The 16354-nt window shown below is 45.3% G+C and overlaps 1 protein-coding gene across 6 annotated transcripts in view; it reads right to left on the bottom strand.

Annotated features, from left to right (window-relative positions):
• The window catches only part of sfxn3 (sideroflexin 3), a 59761-nt gene that overhangs the window by 32776 nt on the left and 10631 nt on the right, over positions 1-16354 (bottom strand). For 3 of the 6 annotated variants that reach the window (XM_038821557.1, XM_038821558.1, XM_038821559.1), the window contains exons 2-4: positions 8965-9134; positions 2432-2602; positions 548-646 (exon numbers count right to left, since the gene is read on the bottom strand). In XM_038821557.1, the coding sequence (XP_038677485.1) occupies positions 548-646; positions 2432-2602; positions 8965-9128 (434 nt within the window). In that variant the 5' untranslated portion in view covers positions 9129-9134. Of the gene's footprint in view, positions 1-547; positions 647-2431; positions 2603-8964; positions 9138-10879; positions 10901-12764; positions 12884-16354 lie in introns of those variants that run through there. The other 3 variants (XM_038821561.1, XM_038821562.1, XM_038821560.1) reach the window with 3 other exon arrangements.

The raw sequence follows: 16354 nt of genomic DNA, 5'->3' as shown, positions 1-16354 counted from the left end.
TACATTTTCACGAACTTTATGGGGGGGGGGGTGGTGGTGGTTCACTGTTTTGTTGCTAACTTTGACTTGGAATGTATGAATGGATGTATATTGAGGGAGTTGTTGTTTTTTGGGATTGTTATTTTGTTTGTTTTTCTTTTGTCGTTTTTATGGTGCACATTATGAAAATGTGGAGAATAAAAAGATTTGTTTTTTTAAAACCTAGTCCAGATATATTGGCAGTACTGTACAGTAATTACAGAATAGGGTTGAAAATGCTCGAATCAAAGGAAACAGAAAGAGAAAAAGCCAGAACTGGATTGAAATGACTGGGGGCACAATTCTTCCAAAAAACAGTAGAATTGCATCTGCGACCTAACACAATTTAATTTCCTCTGTTAGGATACCTTTATTTAGGTATACATTTATTTCAAATGGGTAAAAGAAAACTCATAATGATGTTAACTCATGATGATAAAACTCCATCAGTGCCCTTGCAGTTGAAATAAAGCCATTGAGGTTAGCTACCCTCCATGAGTGTTGCTGGAAGTGAACCAGAGTTACCTACCCCACTGTCAGTGGTGCGTCTCCACTTCTGTTGGTATAGTTGACAATTGCATTGAAGGATTGATTGGCCCATTGCCAAAAGATTACAGCTGGAGTTGTCCTGTCAAAAAGAGGATACACGTTAAGAATCCAACGACATCCTCCTCTGTGCAGAGGAGCTGGGCTTAATGCAGATATGCGAGGAACAATCGGCCATTGCATGCTCTATCTCTTCATGGCTCATATTTAATCCTCCTCAAGCCATGGTACAATTCAGCCAGGGCGACGAACGGTAGAACTGAAGTGAAGTCTTTATGCACTTCCAAGTTTCTCTTTACTGAGTCACACACTACATGCACCTCCAACCATAATTCCTGTTTCTATATACATATGTGGCTACACATTCCACCACCTGAATATACTTAATAGCTAGCTGATATACAATTGTGAGGGGTGGCAGTGGCGTAGTGGTGTCATCACTGGACTAGTCACCAGAGACCCAGAGTCATGCTCTGGGAACCCGGGTTCGAATCATCCCATGGCAGATGGTGAAATTTGAATTCAAGGAAAATCTGGAATTAAAAGGCTAAAAGGTGACCGGCCATTGTCGGTTGTCGTAAAAACCCATCTGGTTCACGAATGGCCTTTAGGGAAGGAAATCTGCCGTCCTTACCCGGTCTGGCCTACATGTGACACCTGATCCACAGCAATGGTTGACTCTTAAATGCCCTCAGGGATGGACAACAAATGCTAGCCCAGCCTGCGACACCCACATCCCATGGACGAATGTATTAAAAAATAGATCAAACAATAGCTTGTTTTGAAGGTACCCCAGGCAAATCTGACCCGTTTCGCAAATAATTAGCAGGGAGTAAGAGTAAAAATTAGATTTCTGGTTAATCTGAAGCAAGTCACACACTAGTTCAAGTGACTGAGGAAATGCTATTTACATTTCAATTTTTGTTTAACACAATAAGTAAGCAAAGCAATTAACGAGTCAACCATGCAACTGCATTGTTTTCCAAATCAGAGCTCAAAAGAAAAAGCAAAACTGACACAAAACAGTTCAATTTGTCACGGTATTGGTTTAAATACTTTGGCATCACATCTGATTCTTGATCAAGCTAACGCCAGCCTTAAAATAATCTGGGTTTTGACTAGTCAACAAAGGTAAACAGAAGAGACTTTGGACACACAATGAACACAAACCACCTTTTGCAATTTTATTTATGATCAAAAAAAAAACTAAAATCAGTTACAAAAATAAGAAAGGTTTTAATTTTTAAAAATTGCGCTGAGAGACTTGAGCACAAGTCTAGGCTGACAACCGAGGGGGTTACCACACTGTTGGAGGTGTCACCTTCGGGATAAGATTTTTAATTGAGGCACCAGCTGCCCTCTGATGTTGGCTGTAACAACAGACTGCAGGGCACTAATCTAAAAGACGGGAAATATTCCCTCCGTACGTAACATCCAATTTTACCAAAACGGTCAACAAATCATTTATCTAATTGCTGTTTCTGGGGCTTTGTTGCATGCAAATTGGTGTTGGTGTTTGTCTACAGTACATGCGTAAACCATTTTGGGGCATCCCGAGAACCTGGGAGACAGCATATAAATGCAACATTTTTCTTAATTTGTCATATTTACGGATATAACTAAGGATAAAAATATTTACTTTATCATAAAAGTCTAAATGATATTTCAGCCAGATTCATACTGTCAATAGCATTTGATGCCACTGAGGTGCACAGTGTATTGAACTAAGTACAGATTAACTGCTCACCCCATGAACTTTTATCCATGAGTAAATATAGGACTGGTTTGTTCGGAATGCTGTATCGTTAACCAGGCGATGGGATTATAAACTGCCCATGGAAGCACAGGTTTTGTTTTTGGAACTTGCCTGTAAAACGTGAGCATGCAACCAGTGATTGTCATATTCATTGGGACCTGTGCAGACATCCGCCCAACCAGAAGCATCTTTTCACCCGTGTCTGGATGAAAAGCTGAATCGTAGATGTATTTTGCTCGCCAAAGCTCATCTTCAGTCAGTCCCGGTCGGACCTTGCCATGCCTGAAAAATCAAAAAACACGGAGTTGCACGCAAAACAGTCAAGTTGTCACAGAATTAACGTCCACTTGGGCTCCGCCAAAACCTGGTCCTTGGAACTCGGTACAACGTGGGCCTGCCTTGGACCTCCAAATTTTTATTCTGCAGATGTGGCCACAAGCTTTCCCCCCCCCACCACTATGATAGCAACTTGGTTCAAAGGTGAGGGAAATTTAAAGCAGCCACTAATTATTTGGGTAATTTTACAAAGCACCTGCTTCATTCATTTATTGTTGGAGCATAAGAACTATAAACTGTAGGGATAGGCATTTGATATTGGCCCTGACACTGGCAGCATTGAGCCCGAGTGTTAGCCACCCGCAATGGAATAATGCGGTCTCACTTATAATACATCTCAAAATATGGACCCCAAGGACTGTTCCCGGGGGGGGAAGCAAAATATCTTCACGTTTTTCATTTTTTTTAGGGAGATTAAACTTTTTTTCAAATCTAGATTTTAGTCACAATTTATGAGTAAGAAAATCCCAAATGGAACCCTGGCTCAAAAGACCATGGGTTGGATTCTCCATTCCTGAGGCTAAGTGCTGACGTCAACGGAGGATCCGTGGTGTTTCACGACGGAAGAATTGGTGCAAAATCCCCACCGATTTCGGGACCGGTGACGGGCTAGCATGGGCGCCCCGTGGAACGTGCGGAAAATGGTCAGGGAATCACCAGGTCCCATGCTGCACATGTGCAGGGTTGACAAGCTGCAGCCACACATACGCCTACACCCCCCCCCACACATGCACAGGTCGCACCAGAAACATGGTATTGGCCGTGCTGGACCGCGTACACACCCACCCCTACCCCACAGCCCACCTCCTGGTCACACCCCACCACCCCCCCCCCCAGCCCGGCAGAAAGCCCCCCCCCCCCCCGGCCAGCGGCACGGATCTCGGCCACGTGCGGCGGCACTGGACCGCCGGGAACTCGGGCCATCGGATGTGGAGCATCACGGGTGGGCCGGCTGATGACGGCGATTTTGAGGGGGCGGAGCATTGCAACCCAGTGTCAAACCGACGCCTGCCCCGATCCCGGCGTTGGGAGCCATTCTCCGCCCGATCGCTGTTCCTGATTTCGGTGTCGGGCTACGGAGAAACCCGTCCCAGAACTTTTTTTTTAAAAATCAAACATAGAGGAACAGAGACACAGGACTGCCAATAAGTTTTAACAACTTGGAGGGGGAAAAAATTGTTAAACATGAAATAATGGATTCTAATATAATACTCGTTCCTCCTCCCTTCGGTTATCAGTTTTTAAGATTAATACAGATGATACAGTACCATTGGGAAATTACAATGCTATCATTCGTGCACAAAGTCTTTTTTTTAAACCACAGAGATTGGCTGTGGTCAAACACACTCTCCACTCTGAACCCAAGTTATGGTCTGTGAATTTCTCTTCAGAATCCCCTGATAATTGTCACATGAGGGCTTCCAAACTTTAAGGGCAGCACGGTAGCACACGTGGCTAGCACTGTGGCTTCACAGTGCCAGGGTCCCAGGTTCGATTCCATGCTGGGTCACTGTCTGTGCGGAGTCTGCATGTTCTCCCCGTGTCTGAATGGGTTTCCTCTGGGTGCTCCAGGTTCCTCCCACAGTCCAAAGGCGTGCAGGTTAGGTGGATTGGCCATGCTAAATCACCCTTACTGTCCAAAAAAAGGTTAGGAGGGGTTATTGGGTTACGGGGATAGTGTGGAAGTGAGGGCTTAAATGGGTCGGTGCAGGCTCGATGGGCCGAATGGCCTCCTTCTGCACTGTATGTTCTATGTAAACTCGACTCCCAAAAATAGATTTAAAACCTTTTCTCGCAGTAAGGTTTTCCATTAGCAAGTTGGATTCTAAAATCCACTCCATGTTTTCCAAAGACCTCTTTTGAACAGAGCTTACACTCCACTTCTCCCAGCAAATTCACTCCAGGTTTTACAGCAACCTCTTTTACAATTTCTTTGAGTCGACTGACCTCCACTGTGAACACAAACTCTGATATCCGGCTAATACACTCCCACATCACAGGCCCAGTGTCACGCTCTGATGGGGACAGGGATGCATTGGCAACGACAACATATCGGGGGGCTGGCTGAGGAGTGGAGTGGGGTTAGGGGTTTCATGTTGAGGATAGCGCTCAAGGTCACTATGTAACCTGGTGGCGTTCATGGGAAAGGGCATACTCAGCTTGACACCATGTCTTCTCTTTTCCCCTCCTGCAGATAATGAATTTCAGAGTACAGCTGCAATGTTCGCTGTCTACATGGCGGCAGCTGCCATTGCAGACGCATGGAGGCTGGAGGAGCAACCCTCAGCTCAGGGATGGCCCTGCTCAAGAGGAGCCTGCCACAGATGTACAGGGGCCAGCCAGTGAGGCTCAATTGCCTGCCGTTCAACAGGTCGAGGAGGAGGTGCAAAGGAGGTGTCGCATCAAGGCACACGTTGACACCTGTCTTTTGAGGATCGGCTGGACTGCCTCTGCCGCCAAAGACTTCAGTAAGAAGTCTCACAACACCAGGTTAAAGTCCAACAGATTGGACAGCATGGTGGCGCAGTGGGTTAGCCCTGCAGCCTCACGGCGCTAAGGTCCCAGGTTCGATCCCGGCTCTGGGTCACTGTCCGTGTGGAGTTTGCACATTCTCCCCGTGTTTGCATGGGTTTCGCCCCCTCAACTCAAAGATGTGCAGGCTATGTGGATTGGTCACGCAAAATTGCCCCTTAATTGGATAAAATTAATTGGGTACACTAAATTTATAAAAAAGAAGTCCAACAGGTTTGTTTCGAATCACTAGCTTTCAGAGCACTGCTCCTTCCTCAGGTGAATGAACAGGTGGGTTCCAGAAATATAAATATATATATAGACAAAGTCAAAGAAGCAATACGATACTTTGAATGCAAGTCATGCAATACTTTGAATCAAAGTATCGTATTGCGGCTGAACCAGAAATGTGGCGTGTTGGACGGAGAATCCAGCCCCATATTTCTAATGTCTACCAATACAAATATAAATCTCTTAAAACTACTTTTGTTTTCCAAACAACTTGAAACTGAAAGACTTGCCCTGCCCAGTGGCCTATCAGTCGTCTTTCAGTGAGATTTCATTTTGCCAACCACATTATCTTTTGAAAATAAAGACTGAATTTAAGCCAAATGGCTTCAGTTTTTTTAAAAAAAAGGTGGTTTGTGAAATTCTATAACCGGCAGAGTTGTGAAATACCGTCCTATAATTACTGAAATTTAGCCAAATGACTTCAGTGAAAAAATAGGATATGAAATACTGCAACTGGCAGAGCTCTGTAATACTGTACGGCCAACTGCAGGGTTTCAGGTGGTGGAAACCTGTGTGTAAAATACTTACGTCAGTTCACAGCTTTCACAAATGATGGAAATTACCATTAATGCATGTGTGTTAACTTCGAAAGATTCGATTAATGTATGCAGTCTCCCCACTGTGAAAGAGTGACTAATTCCTAGGTCCAAGACAGTTAATAAATTTGACTGCTTGGGACAGATCAAATTACTCCTAAACTCACTGCTAAACATTAGCTCCTTCAGTCACATGGGCAAAATGAGATACGTTCACGATGTCAAATTTCTTCCAGTTCGCTAATAGTTACTAGCAAAGAGAGGTAACTGCAACATATGACCCCTAAGTTGTATTCCATGATATGACTTAATTATCTTTCTGTTAAGAGTTTCTGTAGCAGATTAGCAGAATATATCTGAGACCCAACAGATAGCCATTCGACGTGGTAGCTCACATACTTGCCAGATGTCATTCCTGCCAATCTCGCCTCCTTAACTGGGATATGATTTCCTCAGTGTTGGCTGTCCTCTGGCTCCAGGCCTAGATAACTATTGATGCAAGTCTAGACAGGAAAGAGTCGGTAGGCAATTTTGGCCATGGAAGTCAGAAACCTGACCTCAGCTAAGAAGCTAAATATTGAGCATGAGTGTTTAGATAGCCAACAGAAGTGGGAACGTTGAACCATTTTCCCTCAAATTGCCAAGGGACACAGAGGGTATTTGTTGTGACTTCAATTACCGCTTTGCCAAGATCAACCGATGGTCTACTTTAGCCATTCAGTACCTTAATCAGCTGGGACATGGGGAAGGGAAGTAATTTTATGAATTGTTTTTTTATTTTAATTAACTGGTGACAGATTTTGATCAGTGGTAGCTGGCTCAACGCTGAACGGGAAGATCATAGCTTCAAGTCCCATTCAGTGACCTGAACACACAATCTAGGCTGACACTTCAGTGCAGTCCTGAAAGAGTGCTGGACTGTCACTGAGCTACTCAGGACAACATAAAAGGTTTCATGGCACTGAACGAATGAATGTCGGCAAAGACCCAGAGGACCATAGGCTGCTCTCCCCTGTTTGAGAGAGCTGACCGGCGGTAATTTAAACTGAGGGTCCCCACACCACAGTCGAGGGGCAAGGTTGAGGATGGAGAGCAGGAGAATTCTCAGAGTGTCCTGGCCAATACATATCCTGTGACCAACACCGCATAATAATAATAATCGCTTATTGTCACAAGTAGGCTTCAATGAAGTTACTGTGAAAAGCCCATAAAACTCGTTATTTATCTAACATCTGTTTCGAGAACCTGGTGTGCAGATTATCCCAACAGAGTAAAAGCAGCAACTGTCATAGTAATTCATTATCTGCAAAGAGCTTTGGAACCCCCCCAAGATGTGAAAGATTCTTATAAATGCAGGTGCTACATAAATGAAACTTATTTGTATTTAGTTATTATTAACAGATTTTAATTGACATTCTGCAAGAACATGCTAGTCACGTTCATGCCTGGAGAAATATTGCAAGAACCGCTGATGATTATGGGCAATGATAGTGAGGGAGAGTTTTCAGTGGGCGGGAATGATGGAGAGGTGGAGAATCGAGGGGAAACTACTTTTACACCAGTGGAATTTCCCTGCTCGATTGTCCCCGCCAGGGACGCAGGAAGGGTGCTCCAATCTTTTGAAAGCCCATGTGTAGGATTCTCCGGTCTCCGACGCCGAAATTGCGTTCGGCCAGAGAATGCCCGTTGGCGGCAAAACCGGACCAGCGCCGCTTTTGCGATGCTCCGCCCCCTCCAAAGCGACGGACTCTAGGAGTACGCCGCAATCCGCATGGACGGCCTCAGGACGTTGCCCGAGGCCCTCCCCTCCCGATGCTCCGCCCCCAACCGGCCGCATTCCCGACGGCGTGGGTCTCTCATGCTATTCTTTCAGAGCCCATCCCTGAAAGGAGAGTAGACTGGAGAGTAGAACATTGCGGGGATCAGTCACCATGAAGACTAGCGGAAAGCCCGCGAGAGGGCTCTCCCAGGATTTACTGGCCGTACTGGGCTCAAATGAGAGCGCAACACGGCCAGAGGATCATGCCCAGGCGTGTAGATTAGGGCAACGCACTTGATGTGGTTTACTTGGACTTCAGCAAGGTCCCACATGGGAGACTGATAGTGAAGGTAAGAGCCCATGGGATCCAAGAAAATTTGGCAAACTGGATCCAAAGTTGGCTGAGTGGCCGTGGTCGTGTGTGTTTTCTGACTGGACGCCTGTGTCCAGTGGGATCCCGCAGGGCCGGTTTAGCTCAGTTGGCTAGACAGCTGGTTCGTGGTGCAGAGCGAGGCCAGCATCGCGGGTTCAATCCCCGTACCGGCTGAGGTTATTCATGCCTTCTCAACCTGGCCTCTCGCCTGAGGTGTGGGTGAGACTCAGGTTAAAGCTCCACCAGTCAGCTCTCCCCCCTCAAAGGGGAAAGCAGCCTATGGTCATCTGGGACTATGGCGACTTTACACTTACCGGCAGGGATTAGTGTTGGGGCCCTTGCTGTTTGTGGTTTATATAAATGATTTAGACGTGAATGTAGGAGGGTTGATCAGTAAGTTCGCGGATGGTGGGGTGATAAATAGTGAAGAGATTGCATTGATTGGGGAAGAATAGGGAATGTGTTGCTCTGCACCAAACAGTACTACATCTGATTAGAAGGGCTTGATGTCTGCAGCGATAGTGTGCCATTCCCCTGCAGCAACATCACCTTCATCATCACACAAGTCACACAAAATAAGCGGAGATAATTTTCAAAAAGAGATCAGCAACAACATCTAGCACTTATATGTTTTGCATATACATCCTTACAGATTAATAAATAAATTAGGGGCAGGCCAGGCAAAACAGGGGAACAAAAATATTTCTAATGGAATGGAAAGCCAAGAGTATTTTAAATAGAATCACATTGTATAAAATATGACATAATGTTCTTTTAATAGCCGATAAAGAGAAGCATCAGCATGACACCACGCTGCTAATATTTCCCACAGCCTTACTTGTAGTCCTCCACAATGGTCCTTGCTGCATCTAATGCTTCACTGGAGAGTAGAACATTGCGAGGGTCAGTCAACATGAAGAAGTGCTTGGCTCGTCCCAAAAAGGCCCCCTGGTCCCATCGTGGCTCTTTCAAATTGATATCAGTTCTGACATCTCGAGACATTTTTTACTGAAGAAAGGAAATTCAAAAACCTTAATAGCAAGCTGTCACAAGCTATCATAACTTCAGCCTGGTGTACAATTCCCTTTTCACAGGCTGTTCAAAATTCAAGTCGCTAGACACTTTTCGGGCTATTAAAAATCAGTAGAATTAATTAAAACTTTTAAAGGTAAATTTTATTAAACTTTTCATACATGGAAATATAATAGTTACAAAACTGCAATGTCATCTTAATTCTTTAATGTACATATTAGAATCTTCAATTTCTCATGTAAATGCCTTATTTGAGCACCTTTACACACACACACACACACACACACATATATATATATATATATATCGATAAAATATATAAAGCATATTGTATACCTATATACAATTATATATGCTCATCGTGTTCAGGGCCAAAGATGGCTCCAATAATTTATCATAGAATTTAGTGCCGAAGGAGGCCACTTGGCCCATCGAGTCTGCACCGGCCCTCTGAAAGAGCACCCTACTGAGGCCCACGTTCCCTCAGTTCCCCTGTAACCCAGTAACCCCACCTAACTTTTGTTTTTGGACACTAAGGACAATTTATCATGGCCAATCCACCTAACCGACACATCTTTGGACTTGTGGCAGGAAACCGGAGGACCCGGAGGAAACCCATGAAGACATGGGGAAAACGTGCAGGCAGTGACCCAAGCCGGGAATCGAACCAGGGACCCTGGAGCTGTGAAGCAACTGTGCTAACCACTGTGCTGCACTAAGCAGGATGCGCATTTAACTCCTGCCAATTATTGAGTAATGTAACAAACAGAGAGATCAAACAGGAACTGTACTTAATCTACTGGCTATGTCACAAGCCTGCTTACGGACTCCAATATTTCTAACAATAATAGAATATCAGACTAGGGCACAGACTATGAGGTAGATTTATTAAGAAACGATCAGCAGCAACGCAAACAATATAGCCGGTTTAAAGCAGTATATCAGGTGTAGGTATTTGCCCTCGAATATAGAAAATAATAGACATAATCCGATGCTAATACTCTTTGAAAGAGATTATGATTCTGCAGGTCCATTAGCCCCAGGCGCAAGTCCCGTAATGGCCGCAAACTCTCACAAGAGGCCAAAATTGGGATTTGCGCTGGCGAGGTTTCCGATCGACGGGATCTCCCCAATGATACGATCAGGCTCATGCCCAGCAAGGATGAGAATCTGATTTGAATCCATTTCAATGTCATTCGCAAGGTTATAGTCGAATATTCAGACCTCACTGAATCCTCCTGCCCAGCAGTGTGATGTCACGCAGGCACGAATCACTACTGCGTTGGGAAAACGGGAACCAAGAGCCATGACCTCCGAGAGGGAGGAAGGAGTGAGAACCCCTCCCCACCTTGTACCAGGGTGTAAAAGGGACAAATTCCACTCATCAGCTGTTGAGGGGGGCTGGTTCAAGGGTGTTCAGAGGAGATGGTCAGTATCCTCCTCAGGGATGGGGGTCACATCTGGTGTGTGTGGTCCAGGAGCCATCAGTCTGTCTGCTTTAGAAAGTGTTCATAGCCATGAATGATCCCTAAATGTCGTCAGGAAATGAGAGTTTAATTTACAGCTGTTATTGAGGTGTATGGGGCATGAGGTTGGGGGGGGGGGGGTATAATGAGAGGGCACCTCCTTCCTGTGACCGTGAAGCCCTAAAATTTTATGTCACAGAATTGTTCAAGGTTTCAACAGCTCAACAGGTGACCTTTGTGGCATTTTGCATTCACCTGCAGACAAATGCACCCGTGACGTCACAGATGCACTCTACGCCAGAGCTTCACACTTCACTAATCTCGACCTGGACCAGGCCCATCAGGACAAGAGGGCTGCAGGATTCGTCTCCATCGCTGGTCTGCTACAGGTGCAGAGGGACACCTATGACACTCGTGGGTCTACGAGCTCTGTGGCATCAGGGTGTCCTGTACATTAAAAGAAAATAAATTCATGCACGCTAGTGCAGATTTTCTAGGGAGTGTGCATGGTAGTTTCGACCATAGGCAGTCTTAAGCCCGGAGATATTTGAGGGGCACCCCAGGTTGCATGGATGGATCATTGGGGACAAGAGATACCGCTGATGTCTTGGCTGATCACGTCTGTGCAGAGGCCAGCGACCAAGTCAGTCCCGCTACAACGAGGCTCACAGTGCCACCCAGTCTGTGATAGCAACACTTCCACTGCTTTCACAGGTCCATTGAGGCCCTGTAATACAGACCACGGAGAGTCACCCGCCTCATTGCTGTCTGCTGTGGCCTCCATAACTTAGCTCAGCAGCAGGGCTACATCCTCGATGAAGACAACCAGGCAGAGCAAACATTTTCCCTGTTGAGGAAGTCCAGGAGAGAGAGTACCAAGAGGATCTAGAGGATGGAGGTCAGGCAGAGGCAAAGGTTCTTATGGGCAGGAGGACCAGGGATGCCACCATCACCATCGCTTTCTTGTTCACACACGAGGACCGTCATGTTATCCTTCAGCTCAGGGCCACATCCCTTCAGCCCACTGCTCTAGTAGGTGGGTAAGGGGCTAGGGTCTGGGTTCACTGGTTAATGGCAGAGTCCTTCCAGGAAATGAAAATGAAAATCGCTTATTGTCACGAGTAGGCTTCAATGAAGTTACTGTGAAAAGCCCCTAGTCGCCACATTCCGGCGCCTGTCCGGGGAGGCTGGTACGGGTAAGTTACTCTCCATTTGGGTGGACCTTAGCCTGATGCCGACAATAGCAGTGGTGCTGCTTTGGGGGAGGGGAGATGGTGAGGATTCTGGAACACTCTGGGGAAGAAAATAAACTTTGCACTTTCTAATAAAAGCCTCCATGTAACTGACTCAGAGAAACAATGCGTTTGGCATGTGAAATTAAACTTACTTTGACCCTTTAGAAGGATGAGAGGGGATCTTATTGAAACGGACAAGATACTGGGAGGCCTGGATAGAATAGATGTGGAGAGGATGTTTCCACTTGTAGGAGAAACTAGAACCAGATCAGACTAAAGAGACGATCCTTTAAAATAGAGATGAGGAGGAATTTCTTCAGCCAGAGGATGGTGAATCTGTGGAACTCTTTGCCGCAGAAGGCTGTGGAGGCCAATTCACGGAGTGTCTTTAAGACAGAGATCGATAGGTTCTTGATTAATAAGGGGATCAGAAGGGAATATGGAGAGAAGGCAGGAGAATGGGGATGAGAAAATATCAGCCATGATTTAATGGCGAAGCAGACTCGATGGGCCAAATGGCCTAATTCTGCTCCGATGTCTTATGGTCTTATGGACCCCATGTTCCCAGGCCATAGCCTGAGCCCCCAGATTACCAGTCCTGCGAAAGTACGACTATGCCATCATCTATCCTTTTTCTAGGCAATGGATGTGAACAAATACACACAGCTGACCATTGCAAGTGTCAACCTACCCATGCAGGATAGATTCCCATGATATATCACTGCATTGAAAGCACATCCACATTACAATACTTCACCTAAGGTGTGATATCACTTCACATTTAGCTTTCAGGCTCTTCCAGAATCCTCTGAAGGCTTTTCATTTTCTTTACGATCTCTCAACCTTGTAAATCCCACACCGTCAGCTAAAAATGGGTGTTGGGGAGGATATCTGACCTTTCTTACCTCATTCAAAATGGGGACCCTGACCACAGCAGGGGCAGGTACAAGGTTCGTGCACTAGGTATTCCCACATGGAAAAAGGTAGCCAAAAGCACACCAAACTCCGCTTCCACATCCAGATGAAAATTTGGCCCCAAAACCCATTCATCAGAGACACGCACCTCTCTTATCAAATTATATCTGCATTGAAGAGTGATTAAAACATGGAGAAGTACAACATTATCTGTTCCTCACGGAAAGCAGACACAAGATAAAAGGAATAGGGATGAACTGTCCAGACCTCTCCACCATTTTTAGTAGGCATGGAGGTTATGGTAGAGTACCTTTGCCTTTGGGACTATATTCTTTCCCAACTGCAAATATAAACACCACCAATCTAACAACCCTCCCTTGTGCCAGTTGGAGTAAAATCTTTCAGTGTTGTGTCAGCTCACAAGCAGACGACTGCAGTAGGGAGAAGCAGTGACAGAGAGTGCTGCTATCACTGGACTGGTGCTCCAGGATAATGTTCGGGGACCTGGGTTCGAATCCAACCACAGCAGCTGGTCATATTCAATCCAATAAAAATCTGAAATTAAAAGTCTAACAACTGTCGTAAAACAAAACATCCTGAATGTCCTAGGGATGAGCAATAAATTCCCACATCCCATGAATTAAAAAAAGCAAGGAGTTACAGGTCAATGAGAACAGCTTACAATACAAGGACTATTTGTTGGCGCCAGTAAGATCGACACATACTGGGTCATCCCTATTCATAAAGCACCATTCTCCTCCCCCTAAGATGGCATTGGGGGGGGGGGGATCAGTCCATGATCATGTTCAGCAGAATTTCATTGCTATCCTGATGGACAGTCTCCATCAGGCATATTTGAAGGATTTAAAGGTGCTGAACCCATTTGGCCTCGTGATAAATATACCTTCTGCCATCAAGGCCTGGAATGGGGCACTCCCATTGTGCAACAAGACCCCTATTCTGCACATGTATACCAGAAAAAAATATGATTTACACATACTGAGATTTCAGGTTTTGGAGGTGAATGGGCAGTATTGAAAATACTAAAGCTGCATTGAGGACAGCAAACATCATTTTATATAAACATTCGGTGGAATCAGCATTTACTCTTCTGGAAATACTCCTCAATTGCAAATACGTTTTAGTGAATGTTAGCTGAGTATATCTAATTACTATCCAATGGAGGATCATCCTCTTAACTCTTCCATATTAACAACAGGGATTATTTTTTGCTATTAATAGCCCTAGTCAAATTAATTTTTTATATCGCAAGATAACACTACACCACACAGAGTTAATGGTACTATTCTTGGACCCTATGGAATTACAAATCTCTGAACTAAATATCCTTCGAGATCCCTTTTCAAAAGGACTTTGTGGGTGTAATGATCTTTTTTTTAAAACATCTCTGGAGGATCCCAACTTGATGATCACCAGGAGACAACGAACAACTTCTCACTGAATGCGTACACTGGCACGAAGCCTGGACTTCAACTCGGTTTAAAATGGAATGGGGACTTGTCTCCTTCAGTCTCATTCCAATGCAAGAGTCAGGCCAAACTGGCTGGGAACAGGAACCAGAGAAGAGACTGAAAGAGATAAGAAAACATAAGGAGATGGAGTGTCATTCCAGGCCCCAGAAGGAAACTGTGGAGCACTGCTGCATTGCATCCCCTCCCAAGTCTAAACCATGTTTTCTGAGATCGGAGGTCCAAACTGAATAAATAAAGCAGATAGGGTCTGGTCAAAGATTTGGACAGCTGAAGCATCATTTCCTCACTCATGCGACAGACAGCATGGTTTTGTACGAGGGAGGTCACGTCTCACTAATTAATTGAGTTTTTTTGAAGGGTGACAAAAATGATTGACGAGGGGAGGGAAGGGCTGTGGATGTTGTCTACATGGACTTTAGTAAAGCATTTGACAAGGTCCCTCATGGCAGGCTGGTGCAAAAGATTAAATGACACGGGTGAGAGGTGAACTAGCTGGATGGATTCAGAACTGGCTTGGCCATAGAAGACAGAGGGTAGTAGTGGAAAGGTATTTTTCCCCAAACGGTCTGTAACTAGTGGTGTTCCGTGGGCATTGGTACTGGGACCTCTGCTGTTTGTAATATATATATATATATATATATATATATATATATATATATATATATATATATATATATATATATATATATATATATAAATGACTTGGAAGCAAACGTAGCGGATCTGATTAGCAAGTTTGCGGATGATTCTAAGATTTCAGGGGTTGCGGATAGTGATGAAGATTGTCAGAGAATACAACAGGATATAGATAGGCTGCAAAATTGGGCAGAGAGATGGAAGATGGAATTTAACCCAAACAAATGCGAGGTGATGCATTTTGGTAGCCAAGGGGCTGGTTTAGCTCACTCAGCTAAATCGCTGGCTTTTAAAGCAGACCAAGCAGGCCAGCAGCACGGTTCGATTCCCGTACCAGCCTCCCCGGACAAGCGCCGGAATGTGGCGACTAGGGGCTTTTCACAGTAACTTCATTGAAGCCTACTCGTGACAATAAAGCGATTTTCATTTTCATTCATTTTCATTTTCAATTCAGCTGGGAGGTACAAAATAAGCGGCAGAACCATCAGGAGCATAGACACACACAGATCTGGGCATTCAGGTCCACAGTTCCTAAAAGTGGCAACACAGGGGGAAACTGTGGTAAAGGAAGCATATGGCATGCTTGTCTTCATCAGACAGGGTATCGAGTATAAAAGCTGGAAAATTACGTTACAGTTATATAGAACGTTGGTTAGGCCACATTTGGAATACTGTATCCAATTCTGGTCACCACACTACCAGAAGAACATGGAGGCTTGGAGAGAGTACAGAAAAGGTTTCCCAGGATATTGCCTGGTATGGAGGGTATTCGCTATGAATAGAGATCAAGTAAACTGGGATTGTTCTTCCTAGAGAGACAGAGACTGAGGGGTGACGGGATAGAAGTTTTTTGAATTATGAAGGGTATAGATCATAGAATTTACAGTGCAGAAGGAGGCCATTCGGCCCATCGAGTCTGCACCGGCTCTTGGAAAGAGCACCCTACCCAAGGTCAACACCTCCACCCTATCCCATAACCCAGTAGCCCCACCCAACATTAAGGGCAATTTTGGATACTACGGGCAATTTATCATGGCCAATCCATCTAACCTGCACATCTTTGGACTGTGGGAGGAAACCGGAGCACCCGGAGGAAACCCACGCGCACACGGGGAGGATGTGCAGACTCCGCACAGACAGTGACCCAAGCCGGAATCGAACCTGGCACCCTGGAGCTGTGAAGCCTTTGTGCTATCCACAATGCTACCGTGCTGCCCAAAGATAGGGTGAACAGTTGGAGGCTTTTTCCCAGGGCGGAAATGGCAATTACAAGGGGACACAAGTTCAAGGTCGGGGGTAGGTTCAGTGGAGATGTGTGGGGGACTTTTTTTTGTTACACAGAGGGTGGTGGTGGCCTGGAATGCACTGCCAAGTAAGGTGGTTGAGGCAGATACGTTAGCGACCTTTAGACTCATCTGGATAGACACATGAAGACGGGGTATAGAAGGATA

This window comes from Scyliorhinus canicula, chromosome 16 (genome assembly GCF_902713615.1).
Source record: "Scyliorhinus canicula chromosome 16, sScyCan1.1, whole genome shotgun sequence".
NCBI classification, from domain to species: Eukaryota; Metazoa; Chordata; class Chondrichthyes; order Carcharhiniformes; family Scyliorhinidae; genus Scyliorhinus; species Scyliorhinus canicula.
The sequence above is the reverse complement of the archived record's forward strand: the minus strand, read 5'-3'. Positions and strand labels throughout refer to the sequence as shown.